Source organism: Palaemon carinicauda, chromosome 18, assembly GCF_036898095.1.
Source record: "Palaemon carinicauda isolate YSFRI2023 chromosome 18, ASM3689809v2, whole genome shotgun sequence".
Lineage (NCBI taxonomy): Eukaryota > Metazoa > Arthropoda > Malacostraca > Decapoda > Palaemonidae > Palaemon > Palaemon carinicauda.
Genome location: NC_090742.1, coordinates 32,325,731 through 32,352,534, shown reverse-complemented (window position 1 = coordinate 32,352,534; position 26,804 = coordinate 32,325,731). Strand labels below are relative to the sequence as shown.

Genomic DNA, 26,804 nt, shown 5'->3' with positions numbered 1-26,804 from the left:
GTCAGAGTTTCCTGTATATTTCTAAGCAAAAGAAAAATGAGCCATAACCCAAGACAGGGATCCAATGTAGTACTGTTTGGTCAGTCAAAGGACCCAGTAACTCTTAGTGGTAGTATCTTAACTTCTGGTTAAGTAAAACCTACTGTTCTGCAGTTACGGCATCGTGAACCTGTTCAGTCAGCATCTAGTTCGTCTCGTTAAGAGCGAACTGACACACGTTCTCGGATCGCTAGGGAGCATACCCATCCACCTACTCTTAGCGAGGGGGGTGGGCGAAGTCCTCTGTTTGGCGTGAGTTTTAACTCATTTGCAATCTCCTCCCTAGTCCAGAGTAGCGAGTTTGATAGTCCATACTCACCCCCTCGCAAACCTTCGGCATCGCTGATTCCTCAAGTAAGCCGTGTACAACCAATGAGATCACACAACGCCTTACCTTAGTACTCTCAGACAGGTAGCTGGCAGTTACACTCGCCTTGCTATCTCTCGCCTCTTCGTCAGTCACCTCACCACTGTTCACCTCGCCAGCGTTTGTCTCGACGGAGGTCTCCCCGCCAACGCTCGCCTCACCAGCGTTGTAGTAGTTTGCAGACTGTGGCCAGAGGTAGCAACCAAACTGCCTAGTGTCTGAATGCCGACCACACTCCAACGTTCACCACACAAAGAGGTAAAACTGTGGAATACCCAAAAATCTAGGTGACAGGTCAAGAGAACTGGGCACTGGGCACCACCCCTTGATTTTATTCTGGGCAAGGAGACCCAGATAGGAATGTAATTGTTTAATATTATTAAGAGATAAGCCCTTTTCAGGTTATTTAATACTAAACATTAGTGGAGGAAACAAATAAAGGGAAAAACATTGATACTAAGGGAAAAAAAAAGGACAAAATTGGTGGCTGAAAAGGGGACATTTACAGGGGAAGAAAATGCTTCCAGTTTATAAGATAAAGGGAAAATAAATTTATTTCATTCCTGAGAGAAAAAAATACAATAAAAGAGACTTATTAAAAACAGATATAATAAGAAAAAAAGACAAATAATTAGGTCGCCAATAACATATTTTGTCAAATTTTGATAAGAAATAATGTGAAGAAAAACTAGTATCCCTTTACACTCCAGCCTCACAATAACAAGATAAAAAACAAGTGATTTGAATAATCAAAAAAAAAAAAAAAAAAAAAATATTCACATGCTGGACACCCATATGGGTTCCAGATACAAGTATACTCAAAGGCGCCCCTAACCCTGTATCTGTTTGGGCTACATTCAAATAGAAGTTGAATTAGCTTGCCTCAAGATCAAGGGGATTATAAAACAAGGTTGCACCTTGAACCTGACTTTACATTCTCACCTCTACATCAGGAAGACAACAAAAAAGGCTTACAGTCCTTGGTGATACACAGTATGTCAGTGTTATTCTACACCCATGAAAATGGATAAGAGTCGAGACTACTTGTAATAATTATTTTTGAGGCCCCTCCTCTTAATTGCAAAGTCACCCATACACAAAATAAGATTCAGTATAAGTCATTTCTTTAACATAAAGGATGCTGTTCACAATTTATGCTGCAAACTTGGCCAACTTGATGAGTACTAGTTCAATAAACATCATTAAGAAATGTCTAAATTATTTCACTGCATAATTGATAAGAATCTATTCAGAGCTGGATTAGTATACCAAGTTCACAGTAGTTTAAAATGTAGAGGAATGTTCATGTCACTCCAACAATTCTGTGGGTTAACATGATACACAAAGTATGTCTGATATAGATACTTTCCCGCTGACCACTGTCTGGGCTAATTCACTACAGTTTTTGTCAAATCCCTCACACTTGGGAATTTCTGTCAATATGCACAGTCAAAGGTCTGCCGTAGGCCTCTCTACTTGATAGCAATTCTAGTTGCCATCTCCAAGCAAACCTGCTTTTAACAGTCTTCACCAGGCTGACCAGCAATGTAAACAGGTGCAGGGTTTTGCAATATTACTCCTATTCTAGCACCTCTACTTGTCTCCCTACTGGGGGTAGGTTCTTGTTGCCATTACCTGTTAAAAGAAATAATAACAGATTAAGGTACTGTATTTTTTTTGGGGTGGGGGGGGGGGGGCACTTGAGGGCTATAAACAAATTTATTAGATAAATTTAATAATGGCTAAAGTATTTTTCATAACATCCAAACCATAAAGCTTTTTTTTCACACAAACCATAATTCATTGTAACGTTCTTGGCCAACCAGATCAAGTCCCCCTGGAGGGAAAGGACATTGTTCTTGACCTTCTGTACAACACATCTCGACCCACCAAGATTAAGGTAGCCTTGCCTTGGTCTAGGGGGATCAAATTTGCAAAGAAGAGGGCATATGCCTAGGTAGCAGAAGCTTTGCAGTCCCTTCATACGTTTGTCGGAGGAAATGCTACGAGATAGCAGAGGTTGATCCATCATCTCTGCCTCTGGATCTGGCAATACTGGCTTTAACCCAGAACATGCCATTAGGCAAGTTTGCATCTCTATCAGTGATATTTTTGGTGGCTGAGAAGGAAACATGGAGAGGGTAGCAAAGTGCTCTTTGCAGTTTGCCTCATAGTAGGACTATTGTTTGGGGACTATGGGATATCTCTTCAAGAATGGAGATTTCTCCTCGGACTAGAAGAAGGAAGCTATGTCAGCATTCCTACTTTCAGGCCTAGGACAGTAGAATTCCTCACCCACAACGTCCTTAACCAATGGGTCAACTGGGTTCTGAGGAGACGGGACTCTGTCCTTTCAAAATTTAGGAAGAAGGGGCTTCAAAGAGAGGCAATGAAGCTTCAAAACTTCTTGATGGACGGCTCCTCCCTCTTTAATGTGGAGGACATCGAAGCTGTAGCAGAAGGATGGAGGAAGGCGAGTCTTGACTCTCTTCTCCATAATCATAGAAGTGATCACCAGTAACTCAACAGGGGCAGAAGACAACCTCTCAAGTCCCAAGACAACTTGCATCTAGGAAGAAAGATCCCAAGCAGTCCTTTAGCTATTGAGGCTCGAGAGGGAGAGTAGTCAGAGGTGGAAGACGAAGTTGCCTCCTCTATGGGGTGCATTCTTCCGACCAGGAGGATGCTGAAGAGCAGGTGGAAGAGATAGAGTTTCCACGGGGCCGAACCTTGGTCGGTCTCCATCTTCCGAGCAGGATACCTCGTCCCATTCACGCTCTCCCTCCCTCCTCTATCCTGCAATCTGGCAATGATGAGCTCCTATACAACAGCATCAGCAAAGATTCAGAAGGGCTGAAGTCTAGACCATCCTAGAGAAGGATGCTCTCCAAGAGGTCCAGGACCAGTCTCCAGGTTTTTATAGTCAACTCTTTCTTGTTTTAGAAGGCATCTGAAGGCTGAAGACCAGTCATAGACCTCTCAGCTCTGAATGAGAGTTGTTCAAAAAACTCCTTTTAAAATGGAAACAGCTCAAACGGTCAGGTAGGCTGTCAGACCATCGGACTTCATGATAACGCTGGACCTCAAAGAAAAATTCTTCGAAATCCTAGTCCACCAATCGTCAAAGATGTACCTAAAGTTTATCTTCAACAACAGGATGTACCAGTTTAAAGTGCTGTACTCCGCCCTGTTCATAGCACCTCAGGTCTTTATATGGGTTTTTCCCCTGGTGTCGACCTGGGCTCACAAGCAGGGCATTCGGTTACTTCGACATTTAGACGATTAGCTGATTCTAGCGTACTCTATGGAAATCCTTCTCATTCATCGAGACAGATCTGGGGATTGTGGTAAATCATGAAAATTCCTCTCTGCTCCCTACGCAGACCCTGGTATGTCTCGGAATTAATATTGACACAAAGCTAGGAAAAGTCTTTTGATCATTACATAGAGTAAAGAGATTGAAACAGGCAACCAACCTGTTTCTAATGCATGACAAGCTATCAGGTCAACAGTGGTAGAAGCTACTGGGTCATTGGCTGTCTTCATATCTGTTCTCTCTAGTGGCAACTGAAGAACTTTTGGTCTCAGTATAAAGACCCTCCGAACCTCTAGGTTTCGATAGGTTTAAAGCAAAATAGAGGCCTGAATTGATGGGTGTTAGACACCAACCTCCTCAGGGGAAGTAGACCTTTTCTCTCCTCCCCCGGGATTGATGCTCTTTACAGATGCATTTAAAGAAGAGGGGTCTCATATGTTGCACCACATGGTGTGCGGACTGTGGACCAAGTGCGAGTGATGGTGCCACATAAACCTCCTGGAAATGAGGGCAGCCTTTCTATCCCACAAGCAATTCCACCAGCTCCTTTCAGGACACTCCGTGGGGCTGATGAGCAACAACGCAACAAACAAGGAGGTGCATTTTCACTGGCTCTCTGCCATTTAGCTGTAGAAATATTGAGATGGACAGAAGCTTCCAGTGTACTGCTCGCCAGTACCGCATCCCCAGGCAGCTTTTGAAGATGCCTTTCAACATCTGTGGGACACCCTGGACATCTACGCATTCCCCCCTTCTATCTGATGGGGAGATTTATCAATAAGGTAAGGGCAGCGCAAGACCTATCGGTGACCCTGATAGCCCAGCTCTGGTAGCAAACAGAATGGTACCCAGACCTTATACTTCTGCTGACAGAGTTACCGAGAGAGCTTCCTCTCCTTCCCGACCTCCTCAAAGAAACTCACTCTTGTTATTTTGAAGTTTTTATCCTCTTGTTCATTTCAAGTTTTTATAGTTTATATATGAATGATTTATTTTAATATTGTTCTTAAACTTCTCTTGTAGTTTTTCCTTATTTCCTTTCCTCACTGGTCTATTTTTTCACTTGGAGTCCCTGGGCTTACAGCATCCTGCTTTTCCAACTAGGGTTGTAGCTTAGCAAGTAGTAATAATAATAATATACCACAAGGTAGTCGCTTCCCTACGACTTCACGCCTGGATGTTATCCAGCATCTCCGCTTGCAGAGAAGCTTTTCGCAAGCAGTGGCAAAAAGGTAAGCCTTCTATCAGGCGAAGTGGACTATCTTCTGCAGTTGGTGTTGTGGAAGGAATCTCACTCCTCTTGATACCACTATCCCTGTGATACATTACAGTAATTCTTATTGTACCTGAGGGAGGAAAAACTCTGCTCAGTCTCGTTGGTGAAAGGCTACTGCTCGGCCTCGAGTCTTGTCTTTAGACTAAACAGAGTTAACATTTCCTCCTTGATGGAATTGTCTCTCCTCATATGGAGTTTTGAGCTAACCTATACCACAGTCAGATGTTAGACCACCTGGGAATGTAGTTTGTGTACTAGAATCCCTGAAAGGATGGCCTTATGAACTGTTATGTCAGTCCTCAGATCGTGACTTGAGTCTCAAGATGGTTTTCCTCCTCTCCATGTCCTTTGCCAAAAGGGTCAGTGAGTTGCATGGTCTTTCCTGTGACATAGCCCATTCAAGGAGATGGGGGCAAGTAATGCTCAACTTTACGCTGAGTACATTGCTAAGACTCAGAATCCAGCTGTAGAGGACCCCAGGTTCGGGACCTTCTTGAATCTCCTTCATGCAACTGATGATCTTGATCAATTGTTACTATGTCCTGTGAAGACACTTAGGCCCGATCTTAAACAAACTTCTGGAACTCACCCGAACATCAAATGACTATTTGTAAGCACGGGCAGGGTCAAAAGCAGATTCACTAAAAACAAGATCTCGGCTTGAATTCACCATATTGATTGAGCATAAAGAGTCCTGACTCACTCATAGATCGAAGAACCAGAGCTCACAATGCAAGGGATATTAGTATTCCCCAAGCATTTAAAAGAAAATTGTATGTGGCGCTGGTCCTACAAGTGGATGTCTAAAAGCATCAGAACACCTTCATGCGCCAGTACCTGCAAGATGTAACCCAGAGGAGCTTGGATACATTTTCCATAGGTCCTGTGGTGGAAGCATAAGTGGTGTAAGCTACCTCAGCTCCCTTACGGGGCAAGTAGCAGTCTATCGAGGGCAGACGTTACCCGGTATAGGTCTGGGATAAATGAACAGAATGAATGGCCCTTTCTTCCTTCATCTTCCCCTCTCTTGGGACACAGCATCTAGAGGTCTATGCAAGGGGGCCTACCTCTGACTGTTGGTAATACCCATTTCCCTTGTGTACCTGCAATACAGTATGTTATATATTTTATGCCCCCGTTTTCCATGCAACGGGGAGTCTGGCAATGTCTAGATTAAGTAATACCGTAGGATTGTTACCCATTCCAATATCCTTACTTCGTCAAGTCACAGTGCTGAAGTTTCCACACGTACACCACGTCAAGTCACAGTGCTGAAGTTTCCACACGTACACCACCATTGCCCAGGCCGTTAACTCTAGCTTTTTATGTAGAGAGTTTGCGAGGTTACACGGACACCCCTCTCACACTTGCACGAGCTCAGAGTCGTACCCCAGGTCAAGTTCCCAGCCAGTTGGGTGTTTGGACTTCCATCCACCTAAAGGTTAGTCTCCAAGGTAAAAAGTGAATGATTTGTATTTTTGTAGAAACAAGTAATAAATTTGGAAATAATTTGTATTTTTCATAACCATACAAACCTAAGCTCTTTACTCAGATTTGGTCCTCCATCACCTATCCCCCTAAAATGTCCTGCCTGCAATCAAAAGTGGATAAATAGACTAGCCGAGTATGCGAGGTGGGTGGTTGGTCTATTCCCCGCTAACTAGTGGCAGGTTGTTTACCTCACACAAAAAGTTCTTGACTTGTTTCCAGCTATGCCTGAGCAATATATCCGTAGTAAAGACCTCAGGTTTGTATGATTAGGAAAAATACAAATTACTTCCAAATTTGTCATTTTAATCTGATGTATCAAAGTAACTGATCAAAACATGAGATAATTATAATTTAAAAAATTTCAAATCATCATGTGATGGTAATTTTCAAAAGATTTCTTTTAAAGAGAGTAAATTTTTTTGTTAACAAATTAGAAAGTCACTGATTATCTATCTGACTTAAAGGTCTGCTAGGGTTCCCAGGCCCCTGTCAGTAATAACTACCTCATTAAATTTTTACTGGCTATTCCAACTTTGCTGAAGTCGTATTCCTACTAAAGGACTCTGGCTTGTATAGTTAGGAAAAATACAAGTTGATTTAAATATGTGATATTTTTAAATTAATCTATTTTTATATTTTGATGCAAAGGTTGAAAACAGAGAAACAACTGTTATGGGTAGGTGCTGGCCCAGCAGTTATGAAGGTTGTGTCGGTGGTAGAAATTGTTAAGAAACGGGTGAAAGGCCTTCATCAAGTTACCCAGCTGAGTTACAAAAGGTAAGCTTGTATTACGTTGGTGGACTACCCAATATCGATTTCATCATATTTATTGTTTACAAAAACCATTAAATGAATGAGTGCTATTTTGTTAGTGCTTGAAATACTAACCATCGTCCTGTAAGTAAGGAATATGTTTTAAGTGCAAGCTAGACCGACATTGAAATTGTTTAACAAGGCAGTTGAAAGACAGATGGTGAACAAGGTTGAGGAGCCCACTCCCCCCACCTGTCAAATTCTCTTCTCTTATGTTTTCGGCCACAACAAGTAAAGTACAGATGCACTGTTGCATCCTTGTTATAGTCAGTTATATCAAAACATAGATTATTTGAAATCTACTTTGTTTTATTCCCGTATTAGTTATGGTAATTTAGCTTAGAAAATAGCAAAACTGTAACAGTGAAAGAAAATAATACCCAGCAAACATATAACATTTACTATATTTAACATAATGAAAATATTTACAAAATTTCACAAAATTCATAAAATACGGGTACCTACAGTCACAAGGAGCTCTAGAACTGGCCAATATGGCAGACTTAGATGATGGAGTGCCTCTTATGCTGTTTGCCTATCAGGAGACTGTTCAAGAATCCCTTGGTTTTAGCCTGCTTGAGCTGGTGTTTGGCCATGATGTTAGGGGTCTATTGAAGATGTTAAAGGAGAAGAAGATGAATGAAACTGCAAAGTACAATCTTTTAAATTATGTGTCGGAATTTAAAGAAAGACTGAAGACAGCCTGTCATACTGCCAGTGATCATCTTAAGATAGTCAAGAAAAATAAGAGGACTTGGTATGACCGTTCATCAAGAGCTAGAAAATTCCAGCCTGGTGAGAAAGTTCTGGTGTTGCTTCCTGTTCCTGGAAATGTTTTGAGTGCCAAGTTCAATGGACCAAATATGATTGAAAGGAAAATTAGTGACACCAACGGTATGTTGTCAGTACACCTGATAAGGGAAACAAAAGAGGTGTGTGTGTCATATCTCATATCAACATGCTTAAAGCTAACCATGAATGAAATGAAGAAGCCAAGACAGCTGCAGTCATCAGTATAGAAGAGAAAAATAAAGGGGATGAAGATAGTGATTTTGATGTAAAGTCTTTCTGTTTGTCATTCAGATTATGCAACTCGGAAGTTCTCGCTCATCTGGATGTAATGCTGTCTCATTTGTCTATTCAGCAGCATGCTGATCTAGAAGAGTTGCTCGACAAGTATACATGTGTGTTTCTTGATGTGCCTTCAAGGACAAATGTGTAGTTCCAGGATGTTGTTGGTGATCGCGTTGCTGTTAAGGGGGCCGACCAGCTAATGCTGTTTTTTAAGGACAGGACTTTGACATTCATACCACTTAATAAAGTGACTTAGGACATCTCCAAACTGTATAGGAGTTTTGCCTCTGACCTTCAGTTTTGCGAAGCCAGGGTGATTTATCCTGAAAATGAGAGTTTTTCAAATTCCATCTCCTCCCTTGATAATTAATATTAAAACCTGGGATTACTACCCTATATAGACCTGATGTAGAACTCAACTTAAATAGATTTTTTCCAAAAGGCAATTTTTTTGCTAGATATGAATTCTTTCATTATGATAAAGAAATAAACCCTTTAAATCCAGGAAAAAATTAAGAAAAAAATTGGAAAAAAGGGCTCTATTCGACTTTTTTATAATGTCTTTCTAAGTAACATACCAAATTTCAATGCTATATCTTTAAAACTAAGGGAGAAGATAGAATTAGAATCTCAATAAGTATAGTTTTGAGATACGGGTGTTCAATGTTTTCCTTTGTATTTTTACAAAGACAGTATTAATAGATTATGATTACTATGAATTTTATGTTCTTTTTTGGATATTGATAAAAAAATGCAATGTTATTTATCATAATGTAATCATAAATGAAGATCCCCTTGCTCAGTATCTTACAGTACTTCTTTAGGCTTCTGGTCAAGCGAGACGGTCACTCCTTCATCCTTCACTAACAACGCTAATATCATCGATATTACCCACTTCTGAACTCTTATCAGAGCAAATTTTCTTCTTCTTTATGTTAGCAAGATGTTGAAATTGTCTTTTCCTCTTTGGTAAGATGAAATTCTTGTAGAAACCAATAATAACAGACGTAAAAGCGAGCGAATGTCAGAGGTCAAACTCAAACGTGTACTCTCCCTGAGGTTTGTGCTAGCACTGAAGGGTGTAATACTTCGTCTTGTGGCTCATGGGATCTATACAGATCTCATTGTTCACAATTTTTTGTATATTAGAATATAATGATTTTCAAAATTTACGATAACTGAAGAAATACTATATTTTCAATATTTAACTTAGCCGGTGATTATAATAGCTGCAACTCTGTTGCTCGACAGAAAACTCTAAGGTAAAATTCGCCAGCGATCGCTACACAAGTTGCGGGTGTGCCCAACAGCGCCATCTGTCGTCCAGATACCCAGTACTCAATGTAAACAAAGAACTCAATTTTCTCTCTGTCGTGCTACCGACAAGACGTACTTATTCGCTGTTGCTAACTGGATTTGTTTTCACAACTAATTGGTGAAGTACACTATTCTAGTTTTGAGCTTTCGCTGTGCAGGCTTTCTCTTCGCAATTCCTTGAACTCTTTTTGATTACGGATTCTTTGTTGATGACTTTTTGATAGTTTTTGAATTCCCCTTTGACCAATTCAAAATGGCTGACCCTTCACAAGTCCCAAAATTTAGGAAGTGCAATGCTAGGGACTGTTCAAGGCGTCTTCCGAAGGCCTCTATCGACCCTCACACTGTTTGTTCCAATTGTCGGGATAAAACCTGTCAATTGGAAGATCGATGTGAGGAGTGCGTTGGGCTTTCGGAATTCGATTTTATCGAATTCCAAAAGTATACACGTAGGCTAGAGAGAGATAGAGTTAGGAGAAGTTCCTCTCGTTCTGTTGACATTTCCTCTCCTCATGCCCCACAACCTATTCCTTCTCCTGTAGTGGTTGCTCCTAATCCCCCTTCTGGCACTCAGGAACCTTCGATGGCTGATATGATGCGTGCCATCCAAGCTCTGGGTGAGAGAGTTGAGTCCCTGGCTAGTGACCGTAATCAGCTCATGGCGGATGTGAAGGAGCTGAAGTGTAAAAGTGCAGTGGGAAGTGTTAAAGTGAGTGATAGTGTTGTGGATAGTGTTGCGCTTGAGGGTTCGTCTGTTCGTGCCTGTCGTCCTCCTAGTCCGGGACCTCTTGCAAGCTCCCAAGTCCAGGGGAGAAGCAATGTCGTACGACAAATGGGTTCGAGAGGCTTTAATCAGCGAACAGACTTTCCCTCCGTGGTATCGGGCGTATCTACCCAAGATCGCCCCTGCCTAACAAAGACGAGAGAGCCCATTTATACCTCGTCTTCGGAAGGTGTTTCTCGAAAGAAACCATGGACCAAGGTCTCACGACCATTAAAGCGCAAGTCGGTCCCTTCCGCGCAAGTCCAACGGCCCAGCTGTAGCCACTGGGTCAGTTCGGACTCGCTGCAGTCATCCGATGACTGCTCACCTCCTAAGAGAGGCAAAGCGGTACTGCTTCAGACAGTTACACCGTCTGTCGCCGCACCTGCTCCTGTAGACCCTAAGTGGTCTTTACTGCAAGACATGCAGTCTCAACTAACGTCGCTTATGCAGGACTTTCGTGCGGAGAAGGTTGCTGCCGCACCAGCTAGTGCAGCTCCTTGCCTACAACCACCCACACGATCGGTTGTGCGTCCTGGGGACGCTGAGGTAACCTTCTCACGCACTCCAGTTGAGAGAGTTCCGCCACCCATGCGTTCCAGTGTGATCTGCCAGCCGCATGTTGACGTTCAGCGATGCACGGAGGTATCCGTTGACGTTCGGGAGGTTCAACAACCGTCAGAGTTGTTTTGTTTTGACGCGGTGCGTCAACCTCCGCAACCCAGTGTGGTTGCCACTGCTCACCCACATCAGTCTAGACAGTCTGGAGTAGACGCTGTGCGTCCCCGCGCTGCTATGGTTGTTGCCAGCTCACAGACTGGGCAGCAGTTCCATGACGTTGCGTCCGGCTCAGTCACGCATGCACCCGTGTGGCCGGACTCAGCCAACCAGCCGTTACCCACTCCGTTGCCGTTCCCTCATCAGTTATCGGATGAGGGACTTTCTGATGATGATGGTGCTGCACATGAAGATGAACCGCACTCAGAACTGGACGAGCCTAAGTCTACGCAACCCTCTTTGGACTTTAGGAAAGTTTTGGCCCTGTTCAAAGAGATGTTTCCGGACCAGTTTGTGTCTGTAGCTCCGCGTTCGCCTCCGTCAGAGTTTGTGTTAGGCATGCCGTCAACCACTCCTGCCTTTACTAGACTCGTCCTCGCACGCTCGTCCAAGAGAGCTTTGCGAGTGATTGGAGAATGGCTGCAGTCCAAAAAGAGTTTAGGGAAGACAGCTTTTACGTTTCCCCCTGCTAGACTCTCTTCTAGATCGAGCGTCTGGTATGCCACGGGAGAAGTTCTCGGCTTGGGAGTTCCTGCCTCTGCCCAGGGCGACTTCTCAAGTCTTGTAGACTCTCCCCGCCGCCTAGCCATGAGACGCTCGAAGATATGTTGGTCATCTTCGGACCTGGACCACCTTTTGAAAGGGATATTTAGAGCCTTCGAGGTATTTAACTTCTTAGACTGGTGTCTAGGAGCTCTAAGCAGAAAGATCTCTCCGACGGAGAAGGAGACTTCCTTGCTCATTATGTCCTGCATGGACAAGGCCGTACGTGATGGGTCTAATGAGCTTGCTGCATCCTTTGTGTCCGGAGTCCTTAAGAAGCGTGAAAACCTGTGTTCATTCCTTTCAGCTGGAGTTACACCATGCCAGAGATCCGAACTTCTGTTTGCTCCTCTTTCTAAGTGCCTTTTTCCAGAGGACCTGATTAAGGAGATTGCCGCTTCTTTGATACAGAAGGATACTCACGATCTTGTTGCGTCCTCTGCTCGCAAAGCCACCCCTTTGCCTACCTTGTCAGCTAGACCAAGGATGGACACTCCAGCGTCCCGTTTTATTCCGCCCTTTCGTGGCAGAGCCTCCAGCAGAGGAGGTGCTCGTGCCGAAGGGAGACGTGGAAAGAAGAAAGGAACCAAGTCCTTTAAGGGCAGAGTCTGACTGCCAACTTCTTCAGACAGCAGTGGGAGCCAGACTCAAGAACTTCTGGCAGACCTGGGAAAAGAGAGGCGCAGATGCACAATCTGTGAAGTTGCTCAGAGAGGGGTACAAGATCCCGTTTGTACGAAAACCCCCTCTAGCAACGTCCCCCATCGATCTCTCTCCCAGGTACAGAGAGGAAGACAAGAGACGAGCATTGAAACAGGAAGTGTCTCTCTTACTAGAGAAGGGAGCGGTAGTCAAAGTCCTGGACCATCAAACCCCAGGATTCTACAACCGTCTCTTCTTGGTGTCCAAGAAGACAGGAGGGTGGAGGCCGGTGCTAGACGTCAGTGCGCTGAATGTCTTTGTCACAAAGCAGACGTTCTCCATGGAGACCACAAAGTCGGTTCTAGCAGCGGTCAGAAGGGAAGACTGGATGGTTTCGTTAGACCTAAGGGACGCCTACTTCCACGTCCCCATCCACCCGGACTCCCAACCTTTTTTGAGATTCGTTTTCGAAAAGGTTGTCTACCAGTTTCAAGCCCTGTGCTTTGGCCTAAGCACAGCTCCTCTTGTGTTTACGAGGCTGATGAGGAATGTAGCCAAATTCCTTCATTTAGCGGACATCCGAGCCTCCCTCTATTTGGACGACTGGCTTCTCAGAGCTTCTTCCAGTCGTCGCTGTCTGAAGGATCTAAAGTGGACTCTAGATCTGACCAAGGAATTGGGTCTCCTTGTCAATATAGAAAAGTCACAAGTGGTCCCATCCCAAACTATTGTGTATTTAGGGATGGAGATTCACAGTCTAGCTTTTCGGGCTTTTCCGTCGGCCCCCAGAACAAGCCAAGCCCAGTTATGCATCCAGAACATGCTGAAGAAGGAACGATGTTCAGTCAGGAAGTGGATGAGTCTGATAGGGACGCTATCATCCCTGGAACAGTTCGTAGCATTAGGAAGACTACACCTCCGTCCTCTTCAATATCACCTAGCATTTCACTGGAAAAAGGACAAGACGCTAGAAGCGGTCTCGATCCCCATTTCCGAGAAGATGAAGTCTTGCCTGACATGGTGGAAGGACAGTATCAGCCTCAGAGAGGGTCTGCCCCTGGCTGTTCAGACTCCCAACCACGTTCTCTTCTCGGACGCATCGGACATAGGCTGGGGCGCGACATTAGACGGTCGGGAATGCTCGGGAATATGGAACTCGAGTCAAAGGACAATGCATATCAACTGCAAGGAGCTACTGGCAGTACATCTGGCCTTGAAAAGCTTCAGGTCTCTCCTTCAAGGCAAAGTGGTGGAAGTGAACTCGGACAACACCACGGCTTTGGCGTACATCTCCAAGCAAGGAGGGACCCACTCACTGACGTTGTACGAGATCGCAAGGGACCTCCTCACCTGGTCAAAAGGTCTAAACATATCGCTAGTTACGAGGTTCATCCAAGGCAACTTGAATGTCATGGCAGATTGTCTCAGTCGGAAGGGACAATTCTGGAGAGGGAGGTCTCAACCTTCCGGACTCACCAGTGGTAGCTTATACACCCCCCCCTGGAACCCCCCCAAGCGGCGGCGCGAGCCCTAAACCACGCCTCCTTGGGCGGAGTTACCAGAGACGAGCGGGTTGACTCGGCAATGGAAGTCACATTTCTGAAGTTGACTTCGGCACAGAACGTTCTCCTCTTTTTCCCTCCCGCTGCTCCCAACATTTGCTGATTTTCATTATCCTGCACTCAGCAACCAGAGTAATATCTCAGCCCACGGCTTAATTATGTCTAGGCAAATTCTTACCTCCGCGGAGGTTCATCGGCTTAGCGAAGACTCCAGCGGAGAGGAGAACGTAATCAGTAACGAAAAACGCACACAATCGACTGCAGATAGTGATATGCCTTCTAATTCTGATATCGTAAATATGTTACTACAACAGAATCAAACTCTTATGCAAATCATCCAGAAAAGGTAAGGTTTTAAATTCTGTTTACAACGAAAACGTCATATGGAAAGCAGCTGATTTAGACTAATGACGTCACAAATGCAAATGGCGGCCCCCATACGTAAGCTTGTTATGATTTGAATGCTTAGAGCAGGCACTTCCGAACATAGCGTAAGTAGCTTAAGCAAAGCATGTGCATGATTACTACACGATTAATCGGTATAAACAAACTAAATACTCCAATTTTTATATATTACAAAATTATAATTAAGCACACAAAACAAATTGCTTGCCTGACACATTAAAAGCACGCACTTAATAGGCAGTAGGCTAGACCACAGGTAAGTTCGAGCTTACATTTCTCGCTTTAAACCTATCGACACTAGCCTAGGCCCTGGGGGGCTATCTGATAAGGGTTACATATGAGGCAGGTCTAGTTTATTAATAATAACAGATTTAAACTTATCATTCACTTAAATATGGCACTGAATTAACCTAAGAGGGCTATTTGAGTCGTGAACCCCATTGCCAGACTTCAGCCTTCTAGGTCCGCTGCTGTCCATATTTACTATACCTGTTGAACAAAATTTCAATTATTCTATGGTAAATAAATCACTGATATTAAACATTCATCTCGGCAGAAGTGGTTCACCTGCTAAGAAGAATGAGGCTCCCCCTCCTACTAAGCGCTCAAGACGATCACCTGAATTACCTGAAAGTGCAAATTTAGACCTCTTTTCCTTTTATAATAATGGAGACGAAAGTGATTACGAAGATTTCAACCTTCTTACATTCAATAAACCCATTCCTTCATATATTTCCACCAATTTCAAAGCTGAACCATCTTTTCATAGAGAAGGGAAAATTCAATTGAATAATTCACTAGTAGCATTAACTTTCAGTGAAGGCCATAGTGATAACCGGGATAAATTCTTTGTTAGTAGTCAAAATAAGGAGTTCTCAGACTTTTTTAAATTAATTAATACTCCAAAGTTGAATTTCTGGCCTGAAGGTAAGGTATTTGATGACAGTTATAAGAGAAAATTTTTTTATGACATTGAAAATATTAAAATGAGTATTTCTGCCTTTCAAGGGCATGCAGCACTGGCACACATTGTATACCCCTCCAAAGTAAATGACATTGATTTTTTGTCCAAAATTATTATTGGTCCCCTAAGGAGGAGCATAGACCTCATACAAAATTTGATAAGAAATTTCAGAAGCAGAGCACTTCCTAGATACCTCAAGGAAGAAGTAAGAGATCTTATAATCAAAGCAGACATTAAAGAAGTTTGGAATTTAAGTGAAGACCAAAAATCAGCCATTGCTGCCTGCTTTCACAAAGGTCCCCTCCTCAGAGGAGGGGCAGCAAACTTCAGGGGTAGGAAATTCAACTTCGGGGGCAGATTTCAGGGAAGAAGGTTCAGTTTCCTCAAAGGTAACCCTAACTTTAGATTCAAGTCTCAGCCACTTAGAAGAGGTAATAGGCGAGGTGGGTACAGGGGGGGGGAGGTCACAAAATGGACAAGCTAATAGTTCAGGAGCCAGAGAAAAGAAAGACCCTAGAAATTGAGCCATGCTCCGCACCAGTTCAAAGAGAAATTTTTTCAGCCCCAGTATTCTATGCACCAGTTGATAACGATGTTTACTCTGCACCAGTTAATAATGAGCTTTGCTCAGCACCAGTTAATGAGCTTTGCTCAGCACCAGTTAATTACGAGCTTTGCTCAGCACCAGTGGTTAATGAGCTTTGCTCAGCACCAGATAATAACGAGCTTTGCTCCGCACCAGACCATCATGACATTGGGCCAAATGCTATAAATCAAGATAGAAGTAAAGAGACCTCGCCTTTGGCCTCAAAACCAATGAATAACTCCTCCCAGAGCCCCCCAGAGAATAGGATAGGTAAGTCATTATTGATGAATATTGATAGTTGGAGAAAGCTTCCTAATGCCTCTTTTGCTTGTAAAATTATCAATGAAGGGGTGAGAATTCCGTTTAATAATAAACTTAAAGCCCAGAGATCATTAAAAAGAACAGGTAAAGATAGATTTTATTCAATTAACAAGCGTAAAATATTGGAAAGTGAATGTGACAGACTGCTAAAACTAGGTGTCATAGAGCAGATCCCCAGAACTTCCTTTTACTACTCCAACCACATATTTTATAAATTCAAACCAGATGGAACAGTACGACTAATCTTTGACATGAAAGTGCTCAACACCATGATTAAAAAACCTTCTTTTACCATGCTCAAGGCCAATACTATATTTCCCTATCTACATCTAAACTCTTGGGCCTGCAAACTAGATTTAAAAGATGCTTATTGGCACATTCCATTACATGCAAGTAGCCAGAAATTTCTAACCTTCAAACTAGGTACAAGGAAGTTCAAATGGACTGTGATACCCTTTGGACTAAAGACAGCACCTTATATTTTTTCAAAAATAATGTACACAGTGATCAAGTATATTAGAACCTCATATAACATCTTAATATTCAACTATCTTGATGACATTCTCATATTAGCAAAAGATTATGTAAAATGTAAAAATCACATTCAGCTAGTCATTAAGATCTTGTCAGACTTAGGATGGAATATCTCACTTAAAAAATCTACAATTGAACCGACTCAAAGAATTGAATTTTTAGGAGTGCATTACAATATGATTAAGAAAACTATGAATCCCAGTGGGAAAAACATAGAGAAGTGTGTCGAATTGGCCAAAGCTTTCTCCAACTCTGTTAAATCCGACCTGCATTCCTATCAAATGTTAATCGGAGCTTTAAATTTTAGTGCATCCTATACAAGCTTGGGAAGATTCCATCTTAAATATCTCCACAGGTACCACAGTTATTTTAATTCAGGGTACAAAATCATTCCCCACACCTTCAAAAAATACCTAAAGCCATGGGAACAGAGACAAATGTACAGAGAGATTAACATTCCAAAACCACAGATAGATGCAGAACTTTTCACTGACGCTTCCAACCAGGGTTGGGGAGGTGCATTAGTAATAGCGGGTAATATGCTCTCAATAAATGGAACTTGGACAAATGAAGAATCCTCCCTTCACATCAATGTAAGAGAGTTATTAGCTTGCTTCTATTCTTTGGAACACTTCATCACAAGGTTATACAACAAGGTAGTCTTAATACATGTTGATTCAAAGGTTACTAATTGTTGGATAAAGAAACAGGGTAGTATCAGAAACAAGTTAGCCCATGAACTAGTCAGGAAAATACTTAGTACCATGAAGGATCACAACATACAGATAAATTCCAGATGGATCAGGGGAGTAAGTAACACCATCGCAGACTCACTTTCCAGGGACCTGGGTTCCATTCACACAGAAACTTCCCTCAGTGACAGTCTATTCTCCTTAATCTGCTCTGACTTCAATTTCACCCCAGAAATAGATCTGTTCTCAAATGGTTTCAATACTAAGTGCAAAAAGTTCTGTTCATCTCTTCCAAATCAAAAAGCCATCAGCAATAATGCACTTACGATTAGCTGGAAGGGATCAACACCCCTCTATGCCTTTCCACCAGGATTCTTACTACACAAAGTAGCTTTTAAAATCAATAAAGAATGCAATAATAATATGCTTTTCTGCACCATATCGCAGGGGACGGAACCATGGATTCCATTAGTGAAGTCAGTCGCGAAGCAGCACAAACGATATATTGTGAAGATCGAAGACTACCAGATAGTTCTCAAGGATTGTATCTCACCCTCAGCAAAGCTCCAATCAACTTTGATCGCCTTCAAAATTTAAAGGATCAGCTCCCTAACGTCTTTCCTCCTGAGGTTTGCTCCAAAATTGCTGTCAGCTTGAGGGACAGCTCCTTGCACAAGTATGAAAACCTATACAACATTTTTAAAAGTTTCATTCACAAGGAGTATGGAAGAGACAACAAATTTCCCCTGTTAGCAATTATTTTATTTTTCAATCACCTTATAGACAAGGGTCTGTCTTACAACACCCTGAAGAGCTACAGAGCAGCTTTAGGTCCTATCTTGTCAGGCTATTTCCCTGGTTACTGTCTTACAGAGGACAAATATGTCAAAGCAATGATATCGGGAGTTAATAGAAGGAAACCTAGAAATTCTCACCAGTTCCCTGGCTGGGATCTAGACAAAGTAATTTCATTTCTCAACACCACGAAAGATAACTCTACCTTACTACTGACACAGAAAACCTTGTTCCTAGTAGCCTTAGCTTGCCCTTTAAGAGCTAATCAATTTAACAATCTCAGCATTTCCAGGAGCACCTTCACCCCAGAACACATTGTCTTACGGAACCACCCTTCCTTCATGGCCAAAAACCAAAAGAACAACTACACGCCAATAGAGATCAGCTTTAGGAAGCTTCCTAACAGACCAAAAATATGTCCAGTCAGACAATTGAACTTCTATTTGGAATACACCAACAAAGTCTGTATGGAAAGAAACATAGACAGGAAAGACCACATATGGCTAGATGAACACTTCAAGATAATGTCTCTACAAAAAATGAGACAACTTTTTAGGGAGTGCATTTTCAGAGCCGACCCAAATGCAACTAAACAGTCAACGAATTTTCACTCTATAAGGGGGCAAGCTTCATCAAGACTGCTATACAATGGAGTATCGATACAAGAAATCATGTCCAGAATGAATTGGAGAAGCGACTCTGTCTTCAGCTCTTACTATGCTCTCCTCGGCTTACAGGGAGCTTTCGATGCTGTGGTCGCTGGACTTCATCTTCAAGCCCCCTGAAGCATCTGCCTAGCTACCACTGGTGAGTCCGGAAGGTTGAGACCTCCCTCTCCAGAACTGTAAGTTTACTTGTGAACGAAGGTTCTGGAGTGGGAGGTGAGACCTTCCGGACTCAAAGTCTGGGTCACCCTCCAACCCTTCCCCCGTGAGCCGAGGAGACCATGTACAGTACTTAGGAGGGAATATTCTAACAACTTCATAATTCAACAGAGTAGGCTATATACAAGAACACACACATACAATCACTATTATTCCACAGAAAACAAACTAACTGGAATCTTTCAATATTCATATCAACCAAGAGAGCACAAGAAGATTGAATTTACTAGTAAAAAGACCTTTATGTCCAACAATTTGCACCTTCACAGTAATTCCTTCATAACTTGCACTACCAAGGTAAGCTCAACCACTTCTGTGTTATTTTTTGTTCTATTACAACTTCAAAAATGTGACTTCCATTGCCGAGTCAACCCGCTCGTCTCTGGTAACTCCGCCCAAGGGGGCGTGGTTTAGGGCTCGCGCCGCCGCTTGGGGGGGTTCCAGGGGGGGGTGTATAAGCTACCACTGGTGAGTCCGGAAGGTCTCACCTCCCACTCCAGAACCTTCGTTCACAAGTAAACTTACAGATTCTTCCAACAGAATGGACCCTCCACAAGGATGTATGCAAGAGTCTTTGGGCCACCTGGGGCCAGCCGACCATAGATCTCTTCGCAACCTCATGACCAAGAGGCTCCCAATATATTGCTCACCAATCCCGGACCCAGCAGCAGTTCATATAGATGCCTTTCTCCTAGATTGGTCACATCTAGATCTATATGCATTCCCTCCGTTCAAGATTGTCAACAAGGTACTGCAGAAGTTCACCTCTCACGAAGGGACAAGGTTGACGCTAGTTGCTCCCCTCTGGCCCGCGAGAGAATGGTTCACCGAGGTACTTCGATGGCTAGTAGACGTTCCCAGAACACTTCCCCTAAGGGTGGACCTTCTACGTCAGCCACACGTAAAGAAGGTACACCAAGGCCTCCACGCTCTTCGTCTGACTGCCTTCAGACTATCGAAAGACTCTCGAGAGCTAGAGGCTTTTCGAAGGAGGCAGCCAGAGCGATTGCTAGAGCAAGGAGAACATCCACCCTTAGAGTCTACCAATCGAAGTGGGAAGTCTTCCGAAACTGGTGCAAGTCAGTATCCGTATCCTCGACCAGTACCTCTGTAACTCAAATAGCTGACTTCCTCTTATATCTGAGGAAAGAACGATCTCTTTCAGCTCCCACTATCAAGGGTTACAGAAGCATGTTGGCATCAGTCTTCCGTCACAGAGGCTTAGATCTTTCCAACAATAAAGATCTACAGGACCTCCTTAAGTCTTTTGAGACCACGAAGGAGCGTCGTTTGGTTACACCTGGTTGGAATTTAGACGTGGTACTAAGATTCCTCATGTCAGACAGGTTCGAGCCGCTACAATCAGCCTCCCTGAAAGATCTCACCTTAAAGACTCTTTTCCTGGTTTGCTTAGCCACAGCTAAAAGAGTCAGTGAGATTCATGCCTTCAGCAAGAACATCGGTTTCTCATCTGAAACGGCTACATGTTCTCTACAACTTGGTTTTCTAGCCAAAAACGAGCTGCCTTCTCGACCTTGGCCAAAATCGTTCGATATTCCAAGCTTATCGAATATGGTTGGAAATGAACTAGAAAGAGTCTTATGCCCTGTGAGAGCTCTTAAGTTCTATTTAAAACGAACTAAACCTTTACGAGGCCCGTCTGAAGCTTTATGGTGTTCAGTTAAGAAACCATCTTTGCCTATGTCAAAGAATGCTTTATCCTATTTTATCAGACTGTTAATACGAGAAGCTCATTCCCATCTGAATGAGGAAGACCAAGCTTTGCTGAGGGTAAGGACACACGAAGTTAGAGCTGTCGCAACTTCCGTGGCCTTTAAACAAAATAAATCTCTGCGAAGTATAATGGACGCAACCTATTGGAGAAGCAAGTCAGTGTTCGCGTCTTTTTATCTTAAGGATGTCCAGTCTCTTTACGAGGACTGCTACACTCTGGGACCATTCGTAGCAGCGAGTGCAGTAGTGGGTGAGGGCTCAACCACTACAATTCCCTAATTCCATAACCTTTTTAATCTTTCTCTTGAAATGTTTTTATTGTTGTTTTTTGGGTTGTCCGGAAGGCTAAGAAGCCTTTCGCATCCTGGTTGATTTGGCGGGTGGTCAAAGTCATTTCTTGAGAAGCGCCTAGATTAGGGGTTTTGATGAGGTCCTGTTGTATGGGTTGCAACCCTTGATACTTCAGATCCTAGGGGTCGATCAGCATCCTGAGAGGATCGCGAGGCTCCGTAAGGAAGACGTACTTAAAAAGGCAGAGTAATTGTTCAAGTCGACTTCCTTACCAGGTACCTATTTATTTTGTTTTTGTTATTTTGATAACTTCTAAAATGAAATAAAAATTCTTAGCTCATAATAATGTAAACATATAGTGCTGGTCTCTACCCACCCCCCTGGGTGTGAATCAGCTATTATAATCACCGGCTAAGTTAAATATTGAAAAATGTTATTTTGATAATAAAATAAATTTTTGAATATACTTACCCGGTGATTATAAATTAAAGGACCCTCCCTTCCTCCCCAATAGAGACGCAGTGGAACGAGGAGAAAATTGAGTTCTTTGTTTACATTGAGTACTGGGTATCTGGACGACAGATGGCGCTGTTGGGCACACCCGCAACCTGTGTAGCGATCGCTGGCGAATTTTACCTTAGAGTTTTCTGTCGAGCAACAGAGTTGCAGCTATTATAATCACCGGGTAAGTATATTCAAAAATTTATTTTATTATCAAAATAACATTTTCCTTGGGATCAATGTTTTTGGCTTATTGATTTAGTTTTACTAATTACTCTGTAACTATGAAAGTAAGAGGAATTTTGACAAAATAATCTCCATTGCCATACCAAGCTCAGTGAATTTTTTCAGGATTTTGTGTTTTTTGTCGTAGACCCCCATATATAGGCATACTAGCTGGGCCCCTTAAACAGCATCCTTATCGTGTAGGCCCTTGCAAGCGTGATTTGATGCAGTCTAAGATCTAATATATGTTGGATAATCACCTCATTGAGCCTAGTCAAAGTGACTGGAGTTGTCCCTGTATTTTAGTTCCCAAGATTGATGGTAGTGTGCATTTTTTCACTGACTATCGCAAAATGAATTTGTGCACTGTGGCTCTCACTTATCCTATCCCTCAGATAGATGACGGTGTAGACCGTATTGGTCAAGCAAAATTTATCAGTAAATTCGATTTGCTAAAGGGGTATTGGCAAGTGCTGTTGACTTAGAGGGCTAAGAAAATTTCTGCATTTGTAACTCCATATGGGATGTATCAATATTTTGTAATGCCATTTAGTATGAAGAATGCATCTGCTACGTTTCATTGTTTAATGAATCAGCTTTTGCAGGGACTTCCCAAGTGTAATGTTTATATTGATGTTATTGTTTTAGTGATTCTTGGGATGAACACATTCTTGGTTTAAAGTAGCTGTTTAACAGGCTTGCTAGTGCTTATTTAACGGTTAATTTAGTCAAAAGTGAGATTGGTAAAGGTAGTGTTACTTATATGGGGCATGTGGTAGGTCATGGTAGAGTTAGTCCCAGAGAAGCTAAAGTTGAATCCATTGTGAATTTTCCAGTACCTGATAATAGATAATCTCTACTATGTTTTCTGGGAATGGCTGGATTTTATAGAAAATTTTCGTAAAAAATTTTCACAAGTTGTTCTCCCTCTCACTGCTCTAACCTTGAAAAAGGTAAGATTTGTATGGGATAATAGTTGTCAGGAATCCTTTAATTCTATAAAGTCAATGTTATCAAGTCTCCCAGTACTTCTTGCTCCAGAATTTCAAAAACCTTCCAAGTTGGCAGTTGTTATTATTATTATTATTATTATTATTATTATTATTATTCTTATTCTTATTATTATTATTATTATTATTATTATTATTATTATTATTACTTGCTAAGCTACAACCCTAGTTGGAAAAGCAGGATGCTATAAGGCCAGGGGCTCCAACAGGGAAAATATCCCAGTTAGGAAAGGAAACAAGGAAAAATAAAATTTTGAAGAAAAGTAACAGCATTAAAATAATTATCTCCCATATAAACTATAAAAACTAACAAAACAAGAGGAAGAGAAACAAGACAGAACAGCATGCCCGACTGTACCCTCAAGCAAGAGACAGTGGAAGACCATGGTATAGAGGCTATGGCACTACCCAAGACAAGAGAACAATGGTTTGATTTTGGAGTGTCCTTCTCCTAGAAGAGCTGCTAACCATAGTTAAAGAGTCTCTTCTACCTTTAACAAGAGGAAAGTGGACACTGAACAATTACAGTGCAGTAGCCTCTTGAGTGAAGAGGAATTGTTTTGTAATCTCAGTGTTGTCAGGTGTATGAGGACAAAGGAGAATAAGTAAAAAATAGGCCAGACTATTTTCTGTGTGTGCGTGTAGGCAAAGGGAAAATAAACCTTAACCAGAGAGAAGGATCCAATGTAGTACTGTCTGGCCAGTCAAAAGACCCCATAACTCTCTAGCGGTAGTATCTCACTGGGTGGCTGATGCCCTGCCCAACCTACTAATACTGGTGCGAGTGATTTGGGTTGTGGCTCATTGTTGTTACAAGAAAACAGCTTAGGAATAGATCATCCTGTTACTAAAAAGTTTAACCCTAACCGATGCCATTATTCAACCATGGAAAAAGAAGCTTTGGTCTTACTGCTTGCTCTGCAACACTTTGAAGTGTATGTTACATCCACCTGTAAAACTATAAGTGTTTTCTGATCATAATCCACTGACTTTTGTACAGAAAATGAAATGCAAAAATTCAAGGCTTTTGAGGTGGAGTTTGATTTTACAGGAATACAATTTAGATATACATACATACATATACCAAGGCACTTCCCCCAATTTTGGGGGGTAGCCGACATCAAAAAGAAACAAAAACAAAAAGGGGACCTCTACTCTCTACGTTCCTCCCAGCCTAACAAGGGACTCAAACGAGTTCAGCTGGTACTGCTAGGGTGTCACAGCCCACCCTCCCACATTATCCACCACAGATGAAGCTTCATAATGCTGAATCCCCTACTGCTGCTACCTCCGCGGGCATCTAAGGCATCGAAGGCAGCAGCAGGGCCTACTGGAACTGCGTCACAATCGCTCGCCATTCATTCCTATTTCTAGCACGCTCTCTTGCCTCGCTCACATCTATTCTCCTATCACCCAGAGCTTCCTTTACTCCATCCATCCACCCAAACCTTGGCCTTCCTCTCGTACTTCTCCCATCAACTCTTGCATTCATCACCTTCTTTAGCAGACAGCCATTTTCCATTCTCTCAACATGGCCAAACCACCTCAACACATTCATATCCACTCTAGCTGCTAACTCATTTCTTACACCCGTTCTCACCCTCACCACTTCGTTCCTAACCCTATCTACTCGAGATACACCAGCCATACTCCTTAGACACTTCATCTCAAACACTTTCAATTTCTGTCTCTCCATCACTTTCATTCCCCACAACTCCGATCCATACATCACAGTTGGTACAATCACTTTCTCATATAGAACTCTCTTTACATTCATGCCCAACCCTCTATTTTTTACTACTCCCTTAACTGCCCCCAACACTTTGCAACCTTCGTTGACTCTCTGACGTACATCTGCTTCCACTCCACCATTTGCTGCAACAACAGACCCCAAGTACTTAAACTGATCCACCTCCTCAAGTAACTCTCCATTCAACATGACATTCAACCTTGCACCACCTTCCCTTCTCGTACATCTCATAACCTTACTCTTACCCACATTAACTCTCAACTTCCTTCTCTCACACACTCTTCCAAATTCTGTCACTAATCGTCCAAGCTTCTCTTCTGTGTCTGCAACCAGTAGAGTATCATCCGCAAACAAAAACTGATTTACCTCCCATTCATGGTCATTCTCGTCTACCAGTTTTAATCCTCGTCCAAGCACTCGAGCATTCACCTCTCTCACCACTCCATCAACATACAAGTTAAACAACCACGGCGACATCACACGTCCCTGTCTCAGCCACACTCTCACCGAAAACCAATCACTCACTTCATTTCCTATTCTAACACACACTTTACTACCTTTGTAGAAACTTTTCACTGCTTGCAACAACCTTCCACCAACTCCATATAACCTCATCACATTCCACATTGCTTCCCTATCAACTCTATCATACGCTTTCTCCAGATCCATAAACGCAACATACACCTCCTTACCTTTTGCTAAATATTTCTCGCATATCTGCCTAACTGTAAAAATCTGATTCATACAACCCCTACCTCTTCTAAAACCACCCTGTATTTCTAAGATTGCATTCTCTGTTTTATCCTTGATCCTATTAATCATTACTCTACCATACACTTTTCCAACTACACTCAACAAACTAATACCTCTTGAATTACAACACTCATGCACATCTCCCTTACCCTTATATATTGGTACAATACATGCACAAACCCAATCTACTGGTACCATTGACAACACAAAACACATATTAAATAATCTCACCAACCATTCAAGTACAGTCACACCCCCCTCCTTCAACATCTCAGCTCTCACACCATCCATACCAGATGCTTTTCCTACTCTCGTTTCATCTAGTGCTCTCCTCACTTCATCTATTGTAATCTCTCTCTCATTCTCATCTCCCATCACTGGCACCTCAACACCTGGAACAGCAATTATATCTGCCTCCCTATTATCCTCAACATTCAGTAAACTTTCAAAATATTCCGCCCATCTTTTCCTTGCCTCCTCTCCTTTTAACAACCTTCCATTTCCATCTTTCACTGTCTCTTCAATTCTTGAGCCAGCCTTCCTTACTCTCTTCACTTACTTCCAAAACTTCTTCTTATTCTCTTCATATGAATGACCCAATCCCTGACCCCACCTCAGGTCAGCTGCCCTCTTTGCCTCACGTACCTTGCGCTTTACTTCCACATTTTTCTCTTTATATTTTTCATACTTCTCTATACTATTACTCTGCAGCCATTCTTCAAAAGCCCTCTTTTTCTCTTCCACTTTTACCTTCACTCCTTCATTCCACCATTCACTGCCCTTCCTCATGCTGCCTCCAACAACCTTCTTTCCACACACATCACTTGCAATCCCAACAAAATTTTCTTTTACTAACTTCCACTCCTCCTGTAAATTGCCAGTTTCTCTTACTTTCACTTCGTCATATATCATTTTCAACCTTTCCTGATATTTACTTTTTACCCCCGGTTTTATTAGCTCTTCAACCCTCACTACCTCCCTTTTACATCCACCTACTCTATTCCCCCATTCTTTTGCCACAACTAATTTTCCTTCCACCAAAAAAGGGATTTTGACGAAGGAAAAATCTATTTCTGGGGAGAGACCTGTGACGCCCGGTGAAAAGGGTCCTTCTTTACATTTTTCTGATATAAACCTTCCAAATATACCAGAGAAAGATAAAAGCATGGAATGCAGAGGTTACTACCCTCGCGCGAGCACCTTGTGGGTGTCGTGTATAAAGCAGGGGCGCGTGAAAACCACTATTCACAGGCTGTCTTCCATTTAGCTAATTCCTTCGTCAAAAGGGATGGGCCGATATAGAGGCACCAGCTACGCTACCTGAGCCACACCACCGACGCCCGACGCGAGCGCCATCTGAACAACATCCTTCTGTTTTG

General features: G+C 42.5%; 1 protein-coding gene across 1 annotated transcript in view; it reads left to right on the top strand.

The window, feature by feature from the left end:
* Nucleotides 1-26,804, top strand: part of LOC137657037 (ribonuclease P protein subunit p25-like protein) — an 88,216-nt gene that overhangs the window by 38,316 nt on the left and 23,096 nt on the right. The window contains exon 3 of the mRNA XM_068391396.1: nt 7,138-7,266. Coding sequence (XP_068247497.1) covers nt 7,138-7,266 — 129 coding nt within the window. The remainder of the gene's footprint in view (nt 1-7,137; nt 7,267-26,804) is intronic.